A 25967-nucleotide genomic window follows, 5' to 3' on the forward strand; every position below is an offset into this window, starting at 1 on the left:
TATAACAATGATGACATAATATAGCTAAACTAACATTGACAAAATGAAAAAAACATTGTCATTGATGATGATCATGATGATGGCTATCAGTACCGGAAATAAAGTATCCGATTTATTTTTTGTTTTGAAGCAATGTTTCCGAAACAACAACAACAACAACAAGAAACGAACCAATTGTGTGTCTTGTTTTTCAAAATTTTCTCATTGAATTTTTCTTCTTTTTTTTGCTTTGTTTTGTTTTGATTTAAAAGACTTTATATTCGGACCATCGAACAATCAATGTATGATTGATCAGTATCGTTTTCTTTTTTGTATTGAACAACAACAACAACAAAAGTTTTTATTATTCTGGATTCAAAATAGAATTCTGTTAACAACAAGCAAAGAAAAAAAACGAAGCTAATTTTAGATTCTGTTACAAATTCATTACATTTTTGCCCATTTTATTTCATTTCAATGAGGAGAAGGGGAATGAATTCGTTAGTCATTACAGTTAATGTTTTTTCATTGATTTTGTCTGTTTCGAATTCATTCGTGTTCAATATCCATTTGAAATTTTGGATTTTTTGTCGTTTTTTTCTTCTTGAGTTCTGTTTCTTCTGTTCATCTCATTTGATTTTAAATTCAATTAGAGTTTTCCTTTTGGTTATTATGTAAGATAATCTCTATAAAAAACTGAATAAAAGATGCTTGGAAAAAAATTGATATTTGATTACTGATCAAAATATAAATTTATTACATAAGTTTTTTGACTCAATTAATCATTGATTATATAAAGCACAAAAAAAGGATTCAAATCAAAAACAGAGAGAGAGATGATGAAGAAGAAACAACAAGAAAACTAAATAAAGATAATGGTAAGGAAGAATCATCTAATCATGAGAATACCAGAAACAACAAATTTACTTCTATCAATTGTTCCAGTTATGTAGAATCTCTGAAACAAAGCAAAAAAATTGTCCTTGGTTTTTGTTTATGTATTTAAATGAAAATAATTTCGGTTGATTTGTTTTTTTGTGGTCAATATTGGATGCTGGGTTGATTGGTAAAGAAGAAAAATTCCATTCATTGAATAAAAACATACAACATTCCATGAATTCTTTATGGCTATTTCATTAGATAAATGAATTCTTTGATTTTGTTTGTTATTCGTTTGTTGTTCTGTCTTTTTTTTCTCTCTCTCTCCAATATCATTCATTTTGATTGTAAATGAATTGTTATTTCATTACATTAAACACACTAATGAACAATAACCAAACATACACACACACAATATACTAACAACACTAAATAAATTTGTAATTGATTATTCATTTGGAAGCAACTAAATATCAACAACAGAACAACAACCGAACAATCCAGATTTCAGATTTCAGATGTTTGTTTCTTCATGAAACCAAACCAAACCCAAATTCATTGATTTCTGTCATTTACACAGTAACCACATTTTTTCTTTTTTTCTTTTTTGTTGTTGTTGTTGTTATTACGATTGTTGAGAATTGTTGATTCAATTCATTCATCTATGAAACGAAAATAAAAAAAAATAGAAAAATCGAATATCGAATCTATTTAGGTTTAGGAATTTTGTTTCGCTCCTGTTTTTGTTTGGATTTTCTAGATTTTCATTAAAACGAAAAACGAAATTCCTGTTCTCATACAGAAACACTAAATACTTGTGCAAACAAAGCATTATTTTTTTTGTGTGAAAATTTGATAAATTTTTTGCTGTTTTTGTTCATTGTTTTTTCATTGGATTAAATGAATTAATCTTTCTTTCTGTCTATTTGTGGAATAATTTTGTAAATTTCTTCTTTGTTTTTTTTCAAACTAAAGAATCATTTATTGAAAATTGTGGTAAATATTATGATCATCAAATGATAAGAACACATAAAGCAAATCATTTCATTTTTTGCTTTTTTTTTGGTTGATTTTTAATCTGTTTGTCAGGGAAAAAGACAACAACAATGGCTTAAATCAAAAGAAGAAGAATTTAACGACAAAACAGAAGAATATTTTATCATCAATTTTAGTCAAATCAGTTTGCAATCCTGAAATTGTTTATCGTTGTTCTTAAACGTAAAGAAAACAAGCAGAAAAATACTAAGTAAAAATACCAGAAACTAAATGTTTAATCTAAACGAATCCATGATCCATATTCCAAACAACAACAACATACACTTGTCTTTTTGAAATGTCGAGATTTTTCACGAATCTTGTTGTTGTTGTTGTTTGAACATCTTTATGGTTTTCAAGTTCTTTACATCATTGAAATTTTTCTTTTTTCTATCACTATGTTTTTCAAAAATTTATTCACACACACACACACACACATTACTGAAAAGACATGTGGTGAATGTTTGATTGAATTTTATTTTGTATTATTATATGTGTAACATGTACAAATAAATCAACACAAGAAAACATATATATACAGGGAGAAAATTCTGTTATTCGGATGGTCATGATGTATACAAGAAGAATATTCACGGAATATTCCAAGAATTCATCTTAATATATTCAGTTTCTTTATCTTTCTCTTTTCTACTATTTTCCCCCTTATCTTTGCTGTGATAGCAAAAAAAAATGATGATGATGAAAATAGATGGCTGAGTAAGAACAGTAACAACAAAAAGTTTTGCTTGCAAAAAAAAACATTTTGAAAATATGCAATTTTTCATTTGAAAAAAAAAATGAAAAATCCCTATATCCTATACCTTTCTTGTTTTGAAAATTCTGACGAAGAAAAAAAACCAAACGCTATAGAAATTCTAAACATCAAAATGAAAATAGCATCAATTCGGAGTGATGGACGAATAAGAATTTTTTTTCTCTTTTTGGTTATGGCTGTCATTACTATAGTATTATATTATATTATTACCATTGATAGGATAATGATAATGATTAGAAACATTAATAATAATGATTATTATTATTATTATTATATTTATTATTAATAATAATAATCATCAACATAATAACTTTTTTTCATTATAATGAAATAGTGAACAAGAAAATGGTGTCAATCCATTTTTGTTTTTGGTTATTTTCGACGCCATTTTCTACGTTTGTAAAAATCCTATCATCATCATCATCATCATCATTATTGAATCATCAAAGCGATTTTATTTTTGGTGGTGGAGGGGAGAATTATATTTTTCATTTTTTGTTTCCAGTTATATAATAATAAATGAAATAAGCTAATTTACTTGTCGTCAATTCGGATCGATACATTTGTTGATGAACAATGGTGGTTGATATATATAGTAAGTGTAATGGGTATGATTATATCGATTGTTTGAATCGACATTGACAATCGATATTCATTGTTTGAATTATATAAATGAATAAATTATGTGTTTCATCAGGTTTTGTCTTTTGTTGGTTGTTGTTGTCTTGGTTAGAATTCGGGCTGAAAATTCTCTGTTTGAACTGTTTCTGTAGTTTTTTTAGATTTCCAAAAAAAAATTGAAAATTATCAACAACAACAAAATGAAAATATAGTTTCCATTTCCCTTCGATACTATTCTCTATCATTCATCATCATCATCGATCACATGTCGAGTGTTTTTTTTTCTCTTGTGGAATAAACGTTTCTTTCTGAAACGTTTCTCATGTTGTTGTTAATCGAAAATGAATTGAAAAATTGTTTTGGAAATTTTCAATTTTTATTTTTTTAGGTTTTCATAAATTATTAAATTAACAATTTAGAAAAAAAAATGAAAGAAATTTTCTGAAAAGAACTCCAAAACCAATTTTTTCAATTTTAAAATTTTATTTTATTTTCCAATTCTAATCAATTAATCAAATTAATAATATCAAAATTTTTTTTTGTTGAAAGAAATTTCCTCGAAAAGAAATATATCGATTAAAAGAAAAAAGTAATCCCAGAAACTTTTTTTCACTATTTAAAAAGATCTTAAGAATTCTTCCTGTTTGTTTTGGTTGGACAATGAAGATATATGAGATTTTCCATCATCCATGAACTTTTTTTTTTTGTTGGAACGACATTTTTACCTTTTTATCAACTCCAAAATATCTATCAGTTTTTTTCATATATAAATCAAACAACAAAATCAAAAACGAAAGAAGAAGAAAAAATCAAATTTCATTCAAAAGCTATTTATTTTGATTAGGTTCAAGAGAAAAAAAAACGACTACAACAACAACAACAACGACGAAGAAATTTTCCCAATAATAATAATAATAATTTAGATGGATGGATGGATGAAATTGTATCAGATTGAAAGTGGATTTTTTTTTATACTCAACATCCTATGGCAGGAGAAAATTCATAACATGTTCCTGTCTTTTTTTGTATTACAGAATGAAATAAAGTTTTTGTTGTTCCAAAACGTTTAGTTTGTTTTTTATTTTCTCTCTCATCATCATTATTATTATTGCATCATACAAGTTTGTATTAATCATTCATTCAAATAAATCGATTCGAAATTTGATTTTTGTTGAACACAAACCTCAAAAAATATTCTCAATTTCTTTAGATATTTTATCATTTAAAAATCTTGAAATTTACACTTTTCATTGATGTTTTTGTCGCTGTCTCATGATGATACCATTTGATTTTGGATCGAATTTTCTGAATTCCAGAATCCATTTTGCTTCGGTTTTTCTTTTTTCTCGGTATAGGGGGTTCCCCTTTTCCAATTTTCCAAACCAAATCCTAAACAAACATATACTTAAAAGATTCAATCACACAAGGGATCAACATTATTTTTATTTTTTTTCATGGATCGATATATTTGTGATTATTATCAAAAAACCAATAGAATAGAACAAACAAAAAAAAATGGAGTGAAAATGAAACCAGAAAATTTACACCAAATTGATGACAATAACAATCCATTTTTGTTGTTGTTGTTGTTGCTGGTTTTTTCCATTTATTTTCTTCTTCTTTTTTTTCAAAGAAAAGAATTTTGAATTTTTTCCAATTTTCTGTTGTTGTTGTTGTTGTTGTTGCAAAACTGATGTTTTATCTGTTTGTCATCCAGAAACCAAAAAGAATATTACGGATTCATACATACATACTGTAGACACAGTCGGTGGCCATTTGTCTGGTGTGGATTTCATTTCAAAGAAATATTCCCGGAATAGTTTTTTTTCGGATATGAATGAAAAAAAAAAAAGATTTTCGTTTTCGTTTTTCTTCTTCTTCTTTTTCTTTTCGTAAGAAAATAACAACAATGAACAACCATTTATATCCACCAGTGGTTTATATGATGATCATCATCAGATTTTCTGAAATTGTATGGTTTTTAGACTAAAGATTTCAATGTGAATGTTCCAGTAACTGGGAAAAAAACCGATATCTTTGGTAGGAATTTTTACGACGATGTTGGTAATCAACAACAACAAAAAAAAAAATATCAGTTTCGAATCCTGCTGTGACCTTTTCTTTTCATAACGATTGATTATATTGAAACATAGATAGATAAAAAAAAAGATTAACCCTAAGAATATAATTTGGGTAATATATCGAAAGCAATATCAAAAGAATATACAATTCCTGTTCATCAATAATAAATAAACTTAATAAAATTTTGTTTGCAAGAATTTTTCCTTGTTTATGTTTGCACAAATGCAAAAATTCTTATGAACAAAATTCAATTTTTTTCAAAGAATTTTTTTCAGGATTCTAATATTCTTATCTTTTTTTACATTATAATATTTCTTCATTTCATTCATAGTTCAATCAATCTGTTTGTCAGGGAATATTCTCTCCCTCTCTCTCTTTTTTTTTTTGCAAAAATGAAAATTCAATTTGTTTTTCATCCAACCAACAAAATAAATATTTTAAAATATTTATGATCAGAATATGATGATGATGATAAAATCCTTTTATGTCCATATGAGATTCCAAGTTTTGTTTTTTTTATTCAAAAAAAAAAAAAAAAAAATTCTCTACAAACAAATTATATATGATGTATGGTCGGTTTTGTGTGTTTTTATATAGCAAAAATATGCTAGGACTTATGATTATTCCATGGATGTTGATGAATGTATAAAAGTGGTGATAGTGGTGGTTATGGTGGTGGTGGTGGTGGTTGTAATGGATAAAAATGATGAAATACAAACAAAACTACACAATTACTAAACATTTTTTCTGTTTTGTTTTATTTCATTTTTATTTTGTTCCAAAAAAAGATACGAAAAAAAATGCTGCTTCTGCAAATCATTCATTCTCATTTCACTTTCAACTAACAAACATATTCCATTTCATGATTTGGTTGTTATAGAATTTTTTTTTAAATCAGCAAAATAACTTCAATGGTTTCTGCTGTTGTTGTTGTTGTTATTGCTGCTGGAACAAATGAAATAAAACGCCAAACAAACATACATACAAAGATATACAAGTCGATTTATTTAGTCACTTTAGTCTACGATCTAGATTTGTCGGTTTAGTTTAATGTTTTTTTGCTATATTAGTTGTATGGTGGATGCTATGTAATATGAAAAATAGTCGAAAGGAAGAAGAAAGAATTTGAAGAAAAAAAATTTGCGCGCACGTCATTTATTGGTTTTCATTTTTTTTTCGTTCATTCGTTCATTCGTGTGTGTGTTTGTAATGATAAAATAGTGTTCCAACCATTCGACATTCAACATTCATTGTTGCTAACATCATTTTCAAATATTCGACGAAGAAATGATTTGATGGTGAATTTTAGAAGAACTATAGAAGAAATGAAAAAGTGATGATGCTATGATACCAACAGACGATTTTTTCCTTCTACACTCTCTTCTCATTCCATCATCATCAATAATGGTGTTGGAACTTTGAAACTTGATGATGATGATGATGATGATAATGTTGAGAGAATATTCTCGCTTTCAATACCTGTCATTCATATCCAGTCATTCTAGTCAAACTGATTTTCATCGAAATCCAAATATCAATTCGCAAATTAATCAATTTTTTTCTTCGGAATTTCCTATTATTCATCAAATTTTGCTTTTTTTGATTCTGTGTTTTGATGTGTATGTGTGCGTGCGTGTTTGGTTGATATTTACAGAATTTCATTTCTTTTTTTTTGAAAAGAAATTTAAAATAATTGAATTTTCTCTTCGCTCACTGATTAAAAATTAAAAACTTTTTTCTCTCACGATCCACAACAACAAAAAGGTATTTATGGGGGGGAGTTTAATAATTTTATTAAATTAAATTTTTTTTTCGCTTAAAAATTTAAGTTTTTTTTTTAAATTTTGGTTCAATTTCGAAATGAAAAAAATTCTCTCTCTCTCTCTCTCTCTCTCTCTCTCTCTCTCTCTCTCTCTCTCTCTCTCTCTCTTCTTGTCCAGACATAACAACAACAACAACAAACTATGTTCAAATTTAATAATGTAATCGAAAAAAGAGAGAGAGATGAAGAAAAGAAGAAAAAGTTTTTAAATTAACGAAATGACTGAACAAAAAATAAGAAAAAATTTCATAATTGAATTCCACAACCATTATTAACCATGGTTACATTTTCATTTCGAAATTATTATTATATTCACACTTTTTTTCCTCGCTTGTTTGGTTTATTTGTTGATTGATTGCATTTTTTTTTTTTGATCACTTTTCCCATGCAGAGAAAAATTTTCATAGCCTCATATTATACGATGTAATTGATTTATGTTTTTCGATTATGGTTTTTTTTTCTCATTCAACGCGTGTAACTCGTGTTCGACTATGGAATTTTTAATGAAATTTTTCTTTTCTTTCATTCAAATTCATTTGATTTATTACCATAGCATCCATGTTAAAGAGACAAAAAAAAAATAATGAAAATGTTAGCCAATTGAAATAAACTGAAAATTGCTTTCAATATAATTATAATAATTGTTTTACATGAGAATAATTAATAAATTAGTTCAGACTTCTGGGAAAATTTACAGAAAAAACAAACAGCAAGAATAATTTTTCATCGGATCAACATTTTCGGAAAATTTTTCCATCGATAACCAATTATTTTATCAAGGCTTTTAAAATAAAAATTTCCCAGAATTATACAGAATTCCGAATAATTTTTCAAATCAAATAAAATTTTAATCTTAATTAATTAATAGACTAATGATATCTAAAATGGAAATGAATTTTTTCTTTTCCTTCAAAAAAAAATTCATCTTTTTTTTATCCCATTTCAATTTACAGTGTTTGGTGTATGTTTTTTTGCTTGCTTGCTTGCTAAACAGTAATAAAGAATCCATTGAATAGTCATTTGTAGAAATCATGGAAAAGAATTACAAACATTTTCAACAAAAAAAAAATAGATGCCTAATGTAATGAGCAAATGATGAGATTTTCTCTTTTCCATTTCTATTACTTCATATAAGCCATTAAAAATGTTCTACAGTATCGACCATTTTGAAACTCTTAGTAATTGTTTTGGTGTATTGTACCTACTCTGTGTTGTACATTTAATTTCATTGGAAAAAAAAATTTCCAACCAAAAGTTATATAATTCAATGGATTTATTTTCTACCGATTCCGAAAAAGGGAGAGAGAGAGAGAGAGAGAGAGAGAGAGAGAGAGAGAGAGAGAGAGAGAGAAATAAAAAATTCAATCATTGAAGAAAAAAAAACGGTTACGTTTCATTTCATTCCGAAATTCACTGAATGTAGAATCACGAATTAGAAAAAAAAACAACATTTCGGTAAAATCTACTTCTACTTCCACCCCTCTCTTTAGAGGAAATGTATTTAGTTGAAAAAAAATTGAATTTTATTTCTTTTTTTCTTACTTTAGGTTGATGTAGTAAGAACATCTTTTACTCATCTTATTTATTGACTCAAAATATCAATTTTCTAATTCATTTTTCTTTCCCCAAACATTTAGATTCAAAATTCATCTTTTTTCAACCAGAAAATAAGAAAATTGATTCCGTATTTTTGGGTTATCGTTGACGTCCTATCAACGAAACATTTGAATAATCATCATGTTTCCATCAAGTGATTTTCTTTCATCAACAATAATATTCTCTGCTATTGGTCCAAATTTTCATCATCAATATAATAATTATCATAATAATAATCACCGTAGGCTTTATAATAGCTGTTTATTATTATTATATAATTCTTGTCATCGTATGTCAACATCAACTTCTTCATCATCATCGTCATCATCTGCATCCGAATCAACAATGATATCAACCGAATCGAATAATTTAAAATATCATCATCCAATAGCCTGTGATCATTTTGGACATTTTTTTCATAATTTATTTGGTTATCAATGTCAATGTCAATCATCATCATCATCATCATCCATACATCAGCAAACAATTTCAATGAATATAATTGAAAAATTTTATCAATTTTCAAATAATGTGATGATCAATAATAACTTTGTTAAATTTTTTATTAAACAAATTTTTCGTCCATCAATTTTATTGTTTATATTAATTATTGGTTCATATTGGCCAATATTTAATGCTGAACTTGTATTTGATGATCGTCCAACAATTATACAGAATAATGATATAAAATCAGAAGAAACATCATGGTTACAATTATGGTCAAATGATTATTGGGGAATGCCATTAAAATCGGTATGGTTCAACTTTTTTGTTTTCTTTGTCAACTTTTTTCGTTCAAGAATCCAGAATTTCAAAAATTCACATTCATGTGTGTGTGTGTGTCGAATTCACTTTGGTTACATTAGTCAAAGTTTTTTTTTAAGTAATCAAACTGTAATCTAAACTTGAATTTAGTTATTTTTTTCAATTTCAATTTCAATTCATTTTATTTGTTTGCTTGCTTTTTATTTTGTTCCAATGAAGTAAAATTCTTTTTATTCAGATTGATTTTCAAAACAAAAAATACAGCATTTTATAAAAGCGAGAAAGAAAAAAAACTCAATCAGAAATCTACTATTTATATCGGTTAGTTTATTCTTTTGTTTTGGTTCAATAAGAAATTTCCGTTTTTTCTTTCATTGAAAATTGAAACAAAACAACAAAGATCGTAAGACAGAATTGAATTTAATTTAGCATAAAGTCAAAATTGTTATTTACGATTATTGTTGTCATCAAACGAAAAAAAAAGGAAATAAAAATCCATTTCAATTTTGTGTGTTTGTTTGGGAAATTTTCTATTTTTAAAACAAAACAAAACAAAAAAATCTATTTCTTTCTTGGGAAATTTTCCCCTTTTTTCTTGTTATTCTTGTTACCAAAAAAAAAAGCTAAATAAAAATTCTCTTCTTTCGAAAATTCACAAAGAAAAGTGAAAAATTTTTCATTTTTTTCTTTACTTATACATCTTATTCTGGTTTATTTGAATAAGTGAAAAAAAAAGAAAGAAAGAAAGAAAATGAATGCTAAATTGAAATTGACATTTATAGTGATTGATATTTTCATTTGAAACTTTAATGATGTTGATAACATTATCACAATCAATCTTGAATGTTTTGTTTTGTTTGTTTGTTTTCAATAAAACTTTTTTTTTATTACCATTATTTGTTGTAAACATAAACAAAAATTTAAAATTTTTTTTAAATGAAAATTCCATTTTGAGTGGAATGGACTAAAGAATCTCTTTCCTTTTCTTTCCAAATTGGATTCTATTTGAAGCAAAAAAAGAAAGAAAAAGTTTAAGTTTCAATTTGAAACTAAGATTTTTTATTATAAAAAACTTTAATTTACATATTTGCATATTTGTATATTTGCACATAACATTTATTTCATTAATAGCATCGTGTCTCTAATGATAGATGTTTTACGTCACATACAATTGTAGAATAAGGACATTGAAACTTGAAACATTACTACCAACTCCAAACAATGTGAGACAATGTTGTTTGTGTAAATAGGAACCAAAAAAAAAAAAAAAGATGAAGAAAAAAAAAGTTATGACAAATTATCACGAAAATAAAGTTTCTATGAAAAGGAATTTCTTTTTGAAACAAACCAAGTCAACGAATTTTTTTTTTTGTTTGTTTGTTTGGTTTCAAGAAAAAAAACTACATGATCAATTTGACTTTTACTTTGATGTTCCGTTATCATCATCATTATTGACATTTTGAAAAATTGATATTTTTCATAATCAATGATGACCAAATTCAAGGAAAGTTTCTTTTTCCGAGGAAAAGATGAAAAGTTTTCCTTGAAATAAAAAAAAACAGAATTTCCAACTTTATCTCTTTAATTCCATAGTATAATAATCAACCGGTTATTACCGTACATAAACACAAATGCCGGATTATAATCAAAAAACAAAACAAAACAATATTACCATCTTTACGTATATTTTTTCTTGAAAACAACCAACAACAACAACAACAAAAAATAAGCATCCTTTTTTTTGATAATTTATTTCTTCGTTTTGAAAAAAAACATAAAGTTCCGTTCACTTTGTTGTTGTTATTATTATTAAAATGATTTTCATTTTTGTTTATATTATTCTTAGCTGGGAAATTTTTTTTTCAACCATAAATAGCCAACAACAACAACAAAAAACAACAACAATAACGATTCTTTCTTCGGGGAATCATTATTATTATTATTATTATTCTTGTTTTGGTTCAGACTCATTTATTACATCGTCTATATATTTACTACAAGAAAATAATGATGATGATGATTATGATAAAAATGATTGTTTTGTGTTCAAAGTTTTTGTTGTTGTTATTCAAAGATCAATGTTTTATCATCGTAATTTTTCTTTATCTCTCTCTCTCTCTCTCTTTATCCATATCGGATTTTTACGTAATTTGAAACTTATTTCTTTTCAAACATAAGACACATTTCTTTCTTGTTTTCTCTTTCATTCAATCCAATTCAATCAGGTTCTAATGAAATTTTTGTTTCTTCTCTGATTTTATATTTAGAAATTAAGCCATAAAAGTTATCGTCCATTAACAATATTAACATTTCGTTTAAATTATTTTATACATCAATTAAATCCATTTGGTTATCATTTGATTAATATTTTATTACATTATTTGGTCACTATTCTATTCTATCGGTAAGTTTTTTATTGATTGATTTTTGCTGATAACAAATAAAACATTGTCATCTATTAATCATTATCATAAATAATCAAGGTTATGTCAATGGTTTTATCGATTAAAATTTACAAATTTTTCTGTATCCGGTGATAAAACATCATCAATCTCATCATTATCAACACCACCATCAACAGCAACAATGATGACAACAACAACCAAAACAACAACAACAACAACATCGTGGATACAATCAACACCATTCATAATGGCTGCATTGTTTGCCGTACATCCTATACACACTGATTGTGTAAGTTTTTTGTTTTGTTTTTTCGTTTTTTTTGTTTTTTTCGTTTGTCGATCAATCAATTTCGATCATTATGAATTAGTTTATTTATCTATTTATTCATTATTTTCATTAAAAAAAAAAGAAAGAAAAAATTCAATGTTCATTGTTTTCATTATTAATTATCTAACAAGACAAAAAAAAATTTGATGCTACGATGATGATAATTAGCTTTTTTTGGGAAATTTTTCGCGGTAAAAAGCAAATTCATCTTTGATTTTTCTGTCGAAAAAAAAGAAATCAATTTTTTTCCTCTCTCTCTCTCGATACTGTCGAGTTTATAACATGTAAATCGATTGATTCTAATCATCATAATCAATGAATGATTCCCAAAGAAAAAACAAAACAAATGGATCGTAAATTGAGTTCTGGTGGTGAAAAAAGCAAAATCAATCATTAATCATTCTATTGGATAGTGAGAAAAAAGACAAGCAAAAAAAAGGAAAATAGGAAATGAATGTGAGAAACAAAATTAGCAATTTTTGGTTCCTGCAACAACGGAATGTGATCGTTTTTTTTTTTGTGGAAAGGAAATGAATGCAACAGAAACCAAAAAGAAGAAAAAAATTTCACCATTTTCTTTTATCGCCTTTTAAAAATTCAAATTTATTGATGATGATGATGATGATGGTAATATTCATTAGTAATTCGATTATTGATTAAATAAAAAGTGGAAAAAAAGTGTTCATCATTCATTTATTTGTTCGAAATTTGATATTTATTTTCATAATTATAATCATTATTGTACAATTAGAATTGAAAATAGAAAATTTTTTGTTCAACGAACATACAGTTTTCATTGAATGATCAGTTGATTTAGCAAGTACTGAAAAAAACAAACAAAACAAAACAAAATTATACTTTTAGATGGATGGATGAAAAAAAAATTTTGTTTTCCTCTTCATCATTATTATTAGCATCGTTTGGTTGTGTTTTTGTTTTTGTTTTTGTTTTGAATGATGTGCAAATAGACAGAAACAGTGTGATGTAATCAGAAATGGAATGATCCAAGAATGGCACTAGAGAGAGAGAGAGAGAGAGAGAGAGAGAGAGAGAGAGAGAGAGAGAGAGATAAATTGAGAGAAAATATCATTCACATTTGACAAAATATCGTTCACAATATCAACAGAAGAAGCAAAAATAAGAATCGAAACCAGAAATACGAATGGAAATGAACTTTTCAATAGAGAGTGTCATGGAACATATTTTTTGTTTTTGTTTTTCCATTCCACAAAAAAAAATTCATTAATTTCAATTCATAAGTTTGACGAATGAGTGAAATGGAAAAACGACAATAAACTGGAAAAAAATTTTGGATTTATCAACCTCAACAAAAACCTTGACAATCATCATTATAAGGAAATTTACTTTTTCTTCGTTTTCGTTTTATTTCGTTTTCGCCCAAAAAACAGGAGAAAAAAAAATCTTGTTTGATTATAATGATGATGATGATCATCATTATCATTAAATAATAGTTGGGCTGTACAACATTGAAAAAAAGTCAAAAAAAAAAAGAAAAAAATTTACCGGTTCAATCTTGTAACTCACAACTGAATATATTGAATTGAATGAATGAAAAGAATATTCTGTTGTCAATTTCTGCTGTTATTGTTGGCTTTTTTTCATTATCATTATGTCAATACAAAATATCTTTATGGTGAATAATCAATTCATTGATTGATTAAAAATTGAATGAATGAGTTTGGTTTATTCATGTCTATGTGTGTGTATTGTTGAAGAAAATTAAAATTTTAATTAAAAGTTTCAACGATACCAACGTCATTCATTCATTCATTCATTCATTGACTGAATGACAATAGAGAATCTGAGTTGGATGAAAAAAAAATTCCCATCCTTTTTTTTTGTTCCGTTACATTCACCGCTTAATCATCATAATAATAATAATCAAATAACGAAAGCAAAAAAAATCCAAATTCAAACACTTTTTCATTCACTCGCTGTTTTTCATTCGTGCCAGGATTCTTTTCCCTTTTGTATTTGGATAGTGATGAAAAAAAAAGAATGAAAAAAAAATAAATTTATGAAAAATATTCCGGGCCAAAACACAATGAGAATTTTTTTTCTCTTTTTCTTTTGATCAAGAAACAAGAGAGTGCAAAAGGCATAGAGAGGCAACAACAACAAAGAAAATGATAATATCATTATCATCATCATTCATAAATTATAATAATGATAATAACAGAAACCGAAACTTACGAAAGAAAGAAAAAAAACGAATACCCGAAGAAAATCCTATTGTGTGTGTGTGTTTGTGGCTTTTTCGGCTCTCTTTCTTTTACTCTTTTTCTCTTGTATGTTTCTTTCAAACAAAACATGATTATTATTATTATTATTATTATCATAATCTGAGATATGATCCCATCAACCATAATATTGTAAAAGAATAAATGGTTAAAGAATCATGACAGAATAAAGGAAAATTGAATTGAATTGAATGTGAAGAAGAATCTTTTTTTCTTTTTTTCTTTTGATTATTTACCGTTTTGCTTTACTTTTTTCTTTCATTATTGTCAAGTGTGTTTTGTTTAATTTCAAATCTTTTTTGTTGTTGTTATTTACAACCATTGTTCCATTTATTTAGTAAAATGAAAAAAATATCATAATCAATAAAAAATTGAAAAAAAAGAAAATCAAATTTCGTTAGCGGTTTCCATTTACCAAAGATTTTTTCTCATCTTCTTCGAAAAAAATGAAGTTTTCAGCTCCACTCATACTATTATTATTTGAAGAACCAAAAAAGGAAAACATCATATGATGATGATAGTTTGTAAATGGATAGTGTGTGTGCTGTTTATTTTATTAAAATATTATAATTTTCGGTTATAATTATAATTATAATCATATTTGAAATGTGTCTGTTATTATGATTGTCAACAGAAAAAAAGTGGGGTTTTTTCATTTATTATTCTTTCATATCATATCATTTTTTTACACAAAGGAACTCAACGAGCGAGAAAGAAAAAAAAACTATATATTGACACACCAAGAATCCATTTGATGATGATAAAATTTCATCATATGAACCATATTAAATTACAATTTACAATTATTATCAAACATAAAAATTATGTAAATGTTGACATAGGTTGGATAATAATCATAATAATAATAATGATGGTGTTTGGTACACACTTTTAAACATGAGAATCAATTTCATTATATTTTTAAATAACAAAATTATAATAATTAAGATGACAGTTTGATGATGATGATAATGATGATGAAATGTAAATGAATATTTTTATTTTCATTATAATTTTCTTTTCAAAATATTCAAATATTCATTCGAAAATGATGTTGACAATATCTGCAATATTGTGCAATTTCATTGAATGTCAAAAAAAAATCTTTCTGGTATATTTTCTTCCATTCATTTATGTCGGTAACCGAATGATAATTATTATCAAATATTCTTTTTTTGTTTGCGAAGAAGAGACATTGTTTTTCTTCTTCATATTTTCTCCATTGTTATCTGCAGACAAAAAAAAAATTGATGATGCGTTATTTGAATAAGTGTGTGTCTGTATACGTTTGATAAATGTCCATAATAAATGAAAGAAAACTTAAACCGGAAAAGAATACGTGAAAACTGTGAATACCCGTACGAAACCAAAAACAAAACAAAACAAACAGTCGGTATCGAATGTCACGTTTTTTGATTTTGTTTTTGTTTTTCTCTCGAAATAAATGAGATCTGAACGAGAAAAAAAAGTTTTATTGATGATATTTATGTTTGTGTGTGTGTGTGCGATGATTATTTTTTTATTTTTTATTTTGGTTTTGGTTTCAGAAATTCTGGAATTAACAATGGATAACTGGCCTGTCACATGTCTAAATGAAATATTCTTTTTTTTCTTCTTGTTGTTTTTTCATTGAATCTCTGAATTCTCTGTTTTTTTTCTTTCATTCATTCCCGATAAATGATATTCGGTATATGGAAAAAAACCCCGAAAAAAATGAATGAATGACCATGGTGTATTTGTTTTCTCCATTCAAGTCCTGGATTCACATTTATTTATTTTTCCTTTTTTTCCCTTCAGTTTGGCATTTTCAAACGACCAGAAATGAAAGAAACCATAGAAGAAACAAAAAAATGTTTAGTTTGATTAAAATTAATTTCATTTCATTTCTTATTCTTTCTGCAAAAAAAAAAAAAATAAACACCATAACCGTTTCGGTTGGTTTCATTTTCCTCTCCCGGAATTATCATCATCACTACCGTTTGTTTTGTATGTTTGTTTGGTTTTTTGTTTTGTTTCACCTTCATCATCAAGATAATCGACATTCAATAATGTATTGGGTATGGCCATAATAAATGACCATAATGTAATGTGTAATGTGTTTCCGTTCGAATAAAGGTTAAATAGCAATATAAATTTTTCATTGTATTAGAAACATAGAAAGTAACAGAAAAACAAAAAACAAACTTATGAACATTTAACATGAAAATGTCATAATCCTTATTGCCTAGAATGATTTAAACGATCATTTTCTATCTTTATGTGTTTTATGTGTGTGTGTGTGTGTGCGTATCATTTTTCACAAACAAAATTTTTGTGAAAAAAAACCCAGAATAAATGAAAGAATTTTTTCACATTTTTTTATCACGATATTTATCGATCACGTTATTTATGAATTTCTATAGTTGTAGAAAAAACAAAAAATATTACAAATGAACTTTTTTTTTATCATTTTGAGATACGCCTACATTAAATTATTACATTTGAGATTACGTTTTGCATGTATAAAAGTCATTATTAAAGATTGAATATTGATAATTTTTTTTCCATTCATTTCCTATGTAATTACAATCAATTATTATCGGGAAGAAATTTAAATATTCTTTGTATTTATTTTTTCATTCATTTTATTTTATTTTATTTTAGGTTTGTTCAGTAGTTGGTCGTGCTGAATTATTATCCGCTATATTTTATCTATCATCAATATTATTATGGAATTTAAATCCATTTATAAATATTGATAATAATAATGATGAAAATGTAAAACATAAATCACAATTTATAAGGTGGTCATCATTATTACAATTGTTTATTAATAAATATCATCGATTATTATCAATATTAATGGCTTTATTTGGTTTTTTATGTAAAGAACAAGCAATATTTGTATTGTTATATTTAGCTATTAATCATTTATTCATCAATAATAATAATAATAATAATAATAATCATTATTATGATCATGATAATAACAAGATAATTGAACAACAACAACAACAACAACAACAACGTCGACAATATCGTCATCAACAACAACAACAACATCGACGACGATATCGATCCATTTTCACGTCATCATCATCATCATTATCATCATCAATAAACTATGGGTCATCATCATCATTATCAATGTTGATTATTATGATTAGATCAAAATTACAAACAATAATCATATTAGCTACTGTATTTATTGGAACAATTTATATACGTTTTTTAATGATGGGCTATTCTTTGCCAATATTTAACAGGTAAAATATTTATTTAATTCAATTCTCGTTTTCTTAAACATTTTACAACATTTTAAACTAAAACAAACAATCGAAAAAGTAAAAAAGACAGTTAAGAGAGAGAAATTTTAAATTTAAAACTTGAAATTCTTTAATTCAATTCAATTCAATTCAATTTATTGAAAAACGTTTATCCGAAATTTCGGATATTCACGTCAAATAAAAATTTTTAAAATTAATTTTAAAATTTAAAAAGAAAGTGTGTGTAGATGTGTGTAAATATGTTTACAAAGTAATTTGAATTTTGTGTATGTCTGTTTATTTTGTACAAATTGATTTGGTGAAATTATGTTGTGTAATTGTAATTCGTGTCTTATGTTGGTGTAGTGTGGACATTGTATTATTAAATGTATTGAATCTTGTGGGGTGTTGTTTGTGCATGTACAAGTGTCTGTATTTGATCTCTGTATTCTGTGTAGGTACTTTTGAAAGTGACCGTGTCCTGTGTAAAATTGTGTTGTGTAAAAGTCAGGATTGATAAATTTAGGGATAGGGATTGAAGGGAAAAAATTTTTGAATGTATCATTTGTTTGTGTGTGTGCTGATAAAAGAGAATCATGTTTTAAATTTTGGATGTATTCTGTAATTGTTATGTCCAGTGGAAAATCTAAAGGTATATTGTGTTTGTGTTTGAATTTTATCTGTTTAATTTTGATGTTGATGTAAATTGGTTCAATTTTTGTAAGTGTTGTTGTGCAAGCTTTTGATGTAGTTCTGTAAGCCATGATTGTGTTTCTAAGTATTTGATGTTGTGTTGATTCGAGTTTATTTATTTGTTTTTTTGTAATATGATCTATCCAGATTTCTGAACCATATGTGAGTGTTGGTCGAATCAAGCCTTTATACATATTCTTACGTTTTTGTGTATTAATTCCATACGTGTTTTTGCAAAAATTGAAAAGTGTATTTTTGATTTTAATTGTTTTTGTTATAATATTTTGAATGTGTGTGTTGAAATTGATCTTATTTTTGTGCGTGTGGTTTTCCATAGTAAGACCAAGAATTTTAACTTTGTTTACGATTTCAATTTGTTCATTATTCAGTAAAATTGGTGTTTCTAACGTTTTTTTATGAAAGTGAATGATGTTCGTTTTCTTGGAATTAATGACAAGATGATTTTGTGTTGACCAGTTGTGTATTAGTGTGAGGGATGTTTGTAGTGTATGGTGTAATTGTCGTGTATCTGATCCTGTACAAATAATTGTGATGTCATCTGCGTATGCATGTATGTAAGCGTTTTCAATGATAAAAGAGTTAAGTAAAGGGTTAAGCGCGATGTTCCATAGTATAGGCGAAAGTGGACTGCCCTGAGGGCAGCCCTTTGTGAGGTTTTTCGTTTGTGTGATTTGGTTGTAACGGAACGTGATTTTTCGATTGGATAAAAAACTTTGGATAATTTTTGTGTAATGTGTCGGAAAACGCATTTCGTCCATGTTTTTGGTGATTTTATACCAATTTGCGTTATCAAAAGCTCCAGTGTAGTCGATCGAAAGTACAGATGTCAGTTTGTGTTGTCGATTTTGTAAAATGTCCTTTGTGATGTTAGATAAGGCTGTAATAGTTGATTTGTTTCTAGTGAAACCATGTTGGTTTACATTTAGTAGATGATGTGTTGCCATATAGTTTTGCAAGAAGATTTGGATTATTTTTTCAAAGGTCTTGCCTATGTTGGAAAGAAGGCTGATAGGTCTATAGTTTTTCGGTGAACTGTAGTCCTCTTTATTTGGTTTTGGGAAAATTACGAGAAAAGCTTCTTTCCAACATAGGGGAAAGTGTCCCAATTCCATACATTTAGTAAATAATGAAGATAACGTTGGTGTGATGATGTCTTTAATTTGTTTGAGCATCTTGTTGGTGATGAAATCTGGACCTGGTGATTTTTTGTTGTTACTATTTTCAATAATCGATTTTACCAGTTCCTGGGTGATAATAATTTGGTGTTGATCAAGGATGATGTCCGACGATGGCGATGAATGGTGTTGGATAGTTGATTCGTCTGGGAATATGGTGTCAAGCATGTTTTTCGAAGTTTGCTCATGTTGGTGAGGAGGAATGTCGTCTAAAATTGGTAGGGAGAAAGCTTTGGGACTTAATTTAGATTTAATTAATTTATAAGTATTTCCCCAAGTATCGTTTGAATTTGCTTCTTCAAGGAAGTCCTTCCAGCTTTGCTGTTTTTTCCGGTGAATAGCATTGACGTATTTGTTTCGGTATTTTTTGTATTCGTTGAATCTAATTTGTTTCATGATGGGATTTTTTTCATGATTATAAAGATTTCTAAGATTTCTGGCAGTTATTTGCATTAGTCTTAAACTTTTATCCCACCAAGGTGTGCTGTTTTTCATTGTGTTGTTGCGTCTTTTTGTTGGTATTGAGGCGTAGGCCGCTTCTTGGACCAATTTCGTTACTTCGGAGGCTAAACTATCTAGTTCTTGGGTGGTGTTTGCATGTGTAATTTTTTCTTTAAGTTGATCGACGACTGTCATGTTGAAACAGTTTTTGAACTTTTGCCAGTCGGCTCTATCCTCGTCGAATTTTCGAGTTGAATGAATGAATTTGTTTGGAATTTGATGTTGGGAATTGAATGTGAAAATAATAGAGGTATGATCGAAAATGGTGCTTGACTGTTGTAAGATATTCCAGTTTATGATGTTAGTTGTCGCATTGCTGTTGGTGATAGTAAGATCAATGATACTAGTGCCGTTTGGTCTTATGCATGTTGGTTGTCTATTGTTGTGAATGATGAGCTCAAATTCGTCTATTATTTCGGCGAGATGATTACCTTGACGGTTATTTGTTGAGTCGTACCATAATTGATGTCTAGCGTTGAAATCTCCTGCAAGTGAAATTCTTTAATTATATACTTTAAAAAAATGTGTTTCTCATAAAGGTTTTCTCTTTCTAGTCAGTTAGTAAAAATTAAAATGATAAGTGTGAAAGGAAAGGAAAAAAATAACTAATGATAAGAATGAAAAAAAATGTCAAATATAAAACAAAATGATAAAGAATCCTGGTAATTTTCTTCTCTTTTTTCGAATGAAATTCTTTCAAAAAAGAAATGTGATATCAGTGGAAACAAAACAACCAAAAAAACAAATTCTTACTTTCATTTCAAAAAAAACAAGAATAATAAATTAGAATAAAACACCCTCATACTCACATACTATTTTACTGAATACTATAGGAATATTCCCAATTGAGAACGATTCGTGATGCGAATAGAATTTTATTCATTCATTCATTCTGATATATATCAAGTGTTTTTATCTTCAATCATTTTCATCATCATTATCATCTTCTTCGCCGTCGTCGTTCTGTATTCAAGTAAAACAAATTTTTTTTTCTCGTAGATACCATTGCCATGCACATTTTATAAATGAAACATCAATTAAATTTAAAAATGTTTTATTTGTTGTTGTTATTTTTTTTATTATTTGCTGTCTGTTTTCGGTTATCAGAGAGATTGTCAAGAAAAGAAAGAAAAATTATGTAGAAATGGAAAGTTTCATTTCAGAAAATTCAATTTTTTTCCAAAAATTATCCGGTTTCAAAGAAAATTCCAAATACTGTGCAGCCATATGTCTAATGATGGTTTTTTTTCTCTACCGATTTCGGCGTCAGAAACCAAGAATAAAAATAAGGTCATCCGGCAGGGAAACCAGATTCTCATTTTTTTTGCAAGCTTTTTTTTTGTATGATATACCAAGATAAATGGAAAAATAATGAATAAAATAGGCACCACAACGGAAGAAAAAACCATATGCATTACACAATTTTTTGTTGTTGATAAATCAAAAAAATAAAATGAAATGGATCAAAACGACAACAAAATCTAACGAATATCATTTACCAAGTGAAAGAAAAAAAAAATATTGACCATTTTTCTTCGTTTTATATGTTCATATAACATTCATTTATTCAAATCTCGTTTACACACATTCAACTGAATTTTTGTTTTTGTTTTCATCGTATTGAATTATTACTTTTTTATGATAATTTTACATTATCATTTTCCCCTCGAATTATTCCAATTTTTTTCGTTGTTTTCCATTCAGTTTATGGAGCTTTTTTTCCCTTCGACCATTCTATAGAATATTTTGTCTCATACATTTATCTTATTCACAAATTTTCATTTGGCTTTACTTTTTCCTATCTATAAAACATGTATTTATCATTTTTTTTTGTTTTGTTGAAAGTTTTCAATTTTTAATTTTTTTTCTCTAATTCAAAACCGACCTTTTTTTCCCTCTCTTTGGAAAAGATTTGATAATCCAGCATCCAGAATGCAATGGCCAAGTCGTCATCTAACATATGGTTATCTAATATTATATCATTATTGGATGATGTTTTATCCACAATTTTTAAGCTGTGATTGGACACATTCATCATTAAATCTTATTGATTATCAATCGATCAATAATAATCCTTTGAATATTAATAATAATAATATTAATATTACAAACACCTTTGATTATAATGATAATGATTATCCAAATATTTATTATCGTACAATATTGGTTATTGTTTGTTTTATTATCATTATAATTTCCATTTATAAATGGATTCTATTTATATTACGACAACAACAACAACAACAACAACAGCATCAACAGCAACAACAACAACGACTACGACAACAAAGAAATCGATATAAAAATCGTAATGTCTTGAAGGCATATCAAATCATTGATAATGATGATAATGATGATGATGAAAATAATAATGGTGGCGGTAGTGGTGGATATTGTAATCACTTTTACTGTAATAATAATAATGATAATATTATTGATCAAAATTTGAAATTGAAAACAAAATCAAAAACAACAAAAACAATGATGATGATGATAAGAATGATGATGACATTTCCGAACAATATTAACCAATTTGATCAACATCAATCGATGATAATGATGATAAAGATATTATTATCATTATCATTAACAATAATACCATTCATACCCGTATCAAATATTTTATTTCCGGTTGGATTTATTATAGCTGAACGTATACTTTATTTACCATCCATTGGTTTTATATTATTATTCGGTTTTGGTATCGATTATTTATCATTATTATTATTATTATTTTCAGATAATAATAATAATAATAATAATAATAATAATAATAATAATAATAATAATAATAATAATAATAATAATAATAATAATACATTATCATCATTGTTGTCATCATTATTGTAAGTATATTAAGTTGAAATAGTTGAAAAATTCTGGTAAAGAAATGAATGAATGAATGAATGAAAAGAAAAAGATTCTGGATGGATTTATTTATTCCGAAAGAATTTTTTTTTATTCTCCTTTCGATTCTTTCGATATTTTTTTTTTACTTACTTTATTTCTTTGAAAGATTCATTTCTTCAGATGAATTCATTCATTCATTCATTTTTTCTCCCTATTTTTTTTTTTGTTTTGCCAAACGAATCATTTCTCATTTCTTGTTTCGTTTCTAAATTTTGTTTTTTTTTCAATATTTTTTTCTCTCTCCTTATTCTTCAATAATAAATCACCGCCACCACCATCATCATCATCATTGTGGAACCTTTATGTTTTTTTTTTTTTTTAACAAAATGTTTTCGAATGGAATAAAAAATTTTTCTTAACTTTCTGAAATCAAATGGAAATAATAGTAGTTTGTTACGACGACGACGAGGACGAACATCGTCAACAAAATGTGACCACCACCACCACCATAATAATATCGTTGTTGGAACTTTGGATTGTCAATATTGTCATAAATCTTCAGCTATAAATGGTGATGATGATAGTTGGCAACCTACTACTACTACTACACATTCTGGTTATTATTCGTGTACGAATAACCCGGGAAATCGACATTGGAAAATTCATCCAATTCGTATGGCAACCATAATGTTAATCATAATATTTTCGGCAAAAACATTTTTACGTTCATATGATTGGTATGTTTATTTGGTGTGTGGTCACAATTGGACTGATTAATTGATCAATTTTTTTTTCTCTCCCTCTCATTTTTATTCATTAATTTTCATTTTGGAAAATTTGTTTTCTCTATATATTTTTTTCCCACAAAAATTTCGATTCCATTATTATTATTCTCGATTCTATCAAATTCATTAATTAGGACAAATGAATTTGTTCTCTATGAATCCGGTCTCAAAGTTAATCCACGTAATATAAAACTATTGAATAATTTAGGACGTTTATATGAAACAACAATAACAACAACTAAAACAAAAACAAAATCGAATTCCATTGAAATAGCTATCGAATTGTATAGAAAAGCGATTAGGTAAGCAAAAAAGAAAATTGAACAAAATTCATTTGTTTTATTTTTATCCAATTATTTTAATGAATCAATTTAATTTGATTACAATTAATTTTAATAAAATGATTATTATTATAGTATTGAACCAACAGATTTACGTAGCTATCTAAATCTTGGTAATGTTTATCATAAACATTTTAATGATACTCGAATGGCCGAACAAATCTATCGAAATGCATTGAAACAATTTGATCAACAACAACAAAATCAACAATCAATGATTGAAATCGATAATCAATTATCATTATCACCATTATATTTAACATTATTAATACGTTTAACAGAATTATTATCAATTGATTCAACAAGACAAAATGATTTGAAAATAATACAGGATAAATTGATTGAAACACAATTTCTATTAGATCCAATAACAATATTAACGACATCTTGTGATCATGAATGTAATCGTAATAATCATCGTACGGATGATGTATTATCATCGATCCAATTGGATCAATTATATAATGTAAGTAGTATGATTATAATCGTATGATTGTTTTTTTTATTGGAATTCCCAGATTGATTTTCTTATTTCTATTTTTTTGTTCTTGTTTCTATTTTTTTTCACCGGACATATCAAACAAACAAACAAACACAGTTAGGTGTGGTACATTATCAACAAGGCCGAATAAAAGAAGCATTCAATTATTTTGAACGTATATTATCAATGAATCCAAATCATGTGGATACATTGCTGACATCAGCACGTATTATACAGGATGAACATTTAGATCAACTAAAACATATTGCCTATGATCGTTTAGAACATTTAATACGACTTGGAAAAGATGATGAATCTATATATTTTAATCTGGCTACATTGGCAATCAATAATAGAAATTTTAATCGTGCAAAACGTTTATTTAAAAAAGCTATTGCAAAACGTGAATCATTTGCTGAAGCACACTATAATTTAGCTTTATTATTAGTTAAGGAGATGAATCCAACGACAGCAACGCCCAATAATCTTGGTCAACAACAACAACAATCAATGTTAACAAATTCAGCACAATTACGAGAAGCAATCGATCATCTTCAACGAGTTTTGCTGATCAATCCAAAACATATAAATTCAATGTTTATTTTAGCCGAATTATATGCTGAAGAATTACAACAATTAGATCGTGCTAGATATTATTATCAATTGATTTTGGATCGTATCGATCCAAATAATATACAAGCTAAACATAATCTTTGTGTATTATGGCATAAACAAAATAATATCGATAAATCGATTCATTGTTTTGAAGATTTATTACAATATTTATCATCATCATCATCATCAATAAACGATAAATCATCGATAAATTATTGGCAAATCATACAGGAACAGATTACATATCTATGGAAAATTAAAAATTTTAATCAAACCAAAACCAAATCTATCGAATCTTTAGTCAATAATAATATTAATAATACTGATTATGATGATAATAATAATGAAAATGATGAATATCGAATGGATCAACAATGTCAAAATGTATCTGATTTAGAAATGTTACGTAACCACTATCATCATCATTATGGAAATTATTACATGACCAAAATGTGCTTTATTTAATTTGCAAAACAAAAAAAAATGAAAATGATTCTCTAAAACCAAAGCCTTTTATCTATTTTTTAAATTAAAATTTTATTTATTTATTGATCTCATCAAAATGATATTTTTGTATTTAAAAAAAAAATGAAAATTATTTTCAAAAGCAAATTCAAATGTGATTTTATGATTAAATAAGTTTGTGTTTAAAATTGTTGTTGTTTATTTTTGTTTTGATTTTTTTTTAAATTGCAAATGATAATCATTCGGG

At 26.7% G+C, this 25967-nt stretch overlaps 1 protein-coding gene across 3 annotated transcripts; it reads left to right on the forward strand.

Annotated features, from left to right (window-relative positions):
- The first annotated feature begins 6197 nt into the window (after window positions 1-6197).
- Window positions 6198-25864, forward strand: LOC113789032 (protein O-mannosyl-transferase TMTC3-like). 3 transcript variants are annotated; one of them, XM_075821121.1, is made up of 11 exons: window positions 6330-7135; window positions 8831-9542; window positions 11822-11958; window positions 12038-12248; window positions 17192-17793; window positions 22094-22923; window positions 22963-23029; window positions 23480-23770; window positions 23953-24120; window positions 24235-24625; window positions 24758-25863. In XM_075821121.1, exons 2-11 carry the CDS (start codon window positions 8931-8933, stop codon window positions 25718-25720), a joined length of 4272 nt encoding a protein of 1423 aa, XP_075677236.1. In that variant the 5' UTR covers window positions 6330-7135; window positions 8831-8930; the 3' UTR covers window positions 25721-25863. The 3 variants fall into 3 exon arrangements, with proteins under 3 accessions (XP_075677235.1, XP_075677236.1, XP_075677237.1); XM_075821122.1 differs by having other exon boundaries at window positions 22972-23029; XM_075821120.1 differs by having other exon boundaries at window positions 6198-7135; window positions 22094-23029; window positions 24758-25864.
- Window positions 25865-25967: the final 103 nt, after the last annotated feature.

The sequence above is a fragment of the Dermatophagoides pteronyssinus genome, unplaced genomic scaffold (assembly GCF_027571235.1).
Source record: "Dermatophagoides pteronyssinus isolate colony J.1.1.1.1 unplaced genomic scaffold, Derpt_VIB-CSIC_2022.12 sq0008, whole genome shotgun sequence".
NCBI classification, from domain to species: Eukaryota; Metazoa; Arthropoda; class Arachnida; order Sarcoptiformes; family Pyroglyphidae; genus Dermatophagoides; species Dermatophagoides pteronyssinus.

Coding starts and splice junctions, on each gene's coding strand:
- LOC113789032 (XM_075821120.1), top strand. CDS start 8,931: ATGTTTCCATCAAGTGATTTTCTTTCATCAACAATAATATTCTCTGCT. Junction 9,543..11,821: donor GGGGAATGCCATTAAAATCG/GTATGGTTCAAC, acceptor TTTTATATTTAG/AAATTAAGCCATAAAAGTTA. Junction 23,030..23,479: donor TCATTGTTGTCATCATTATT/GTAAGTATATTA, acceptor TGGAAATAATAG/TAGTTTGTTACGACGACGAC.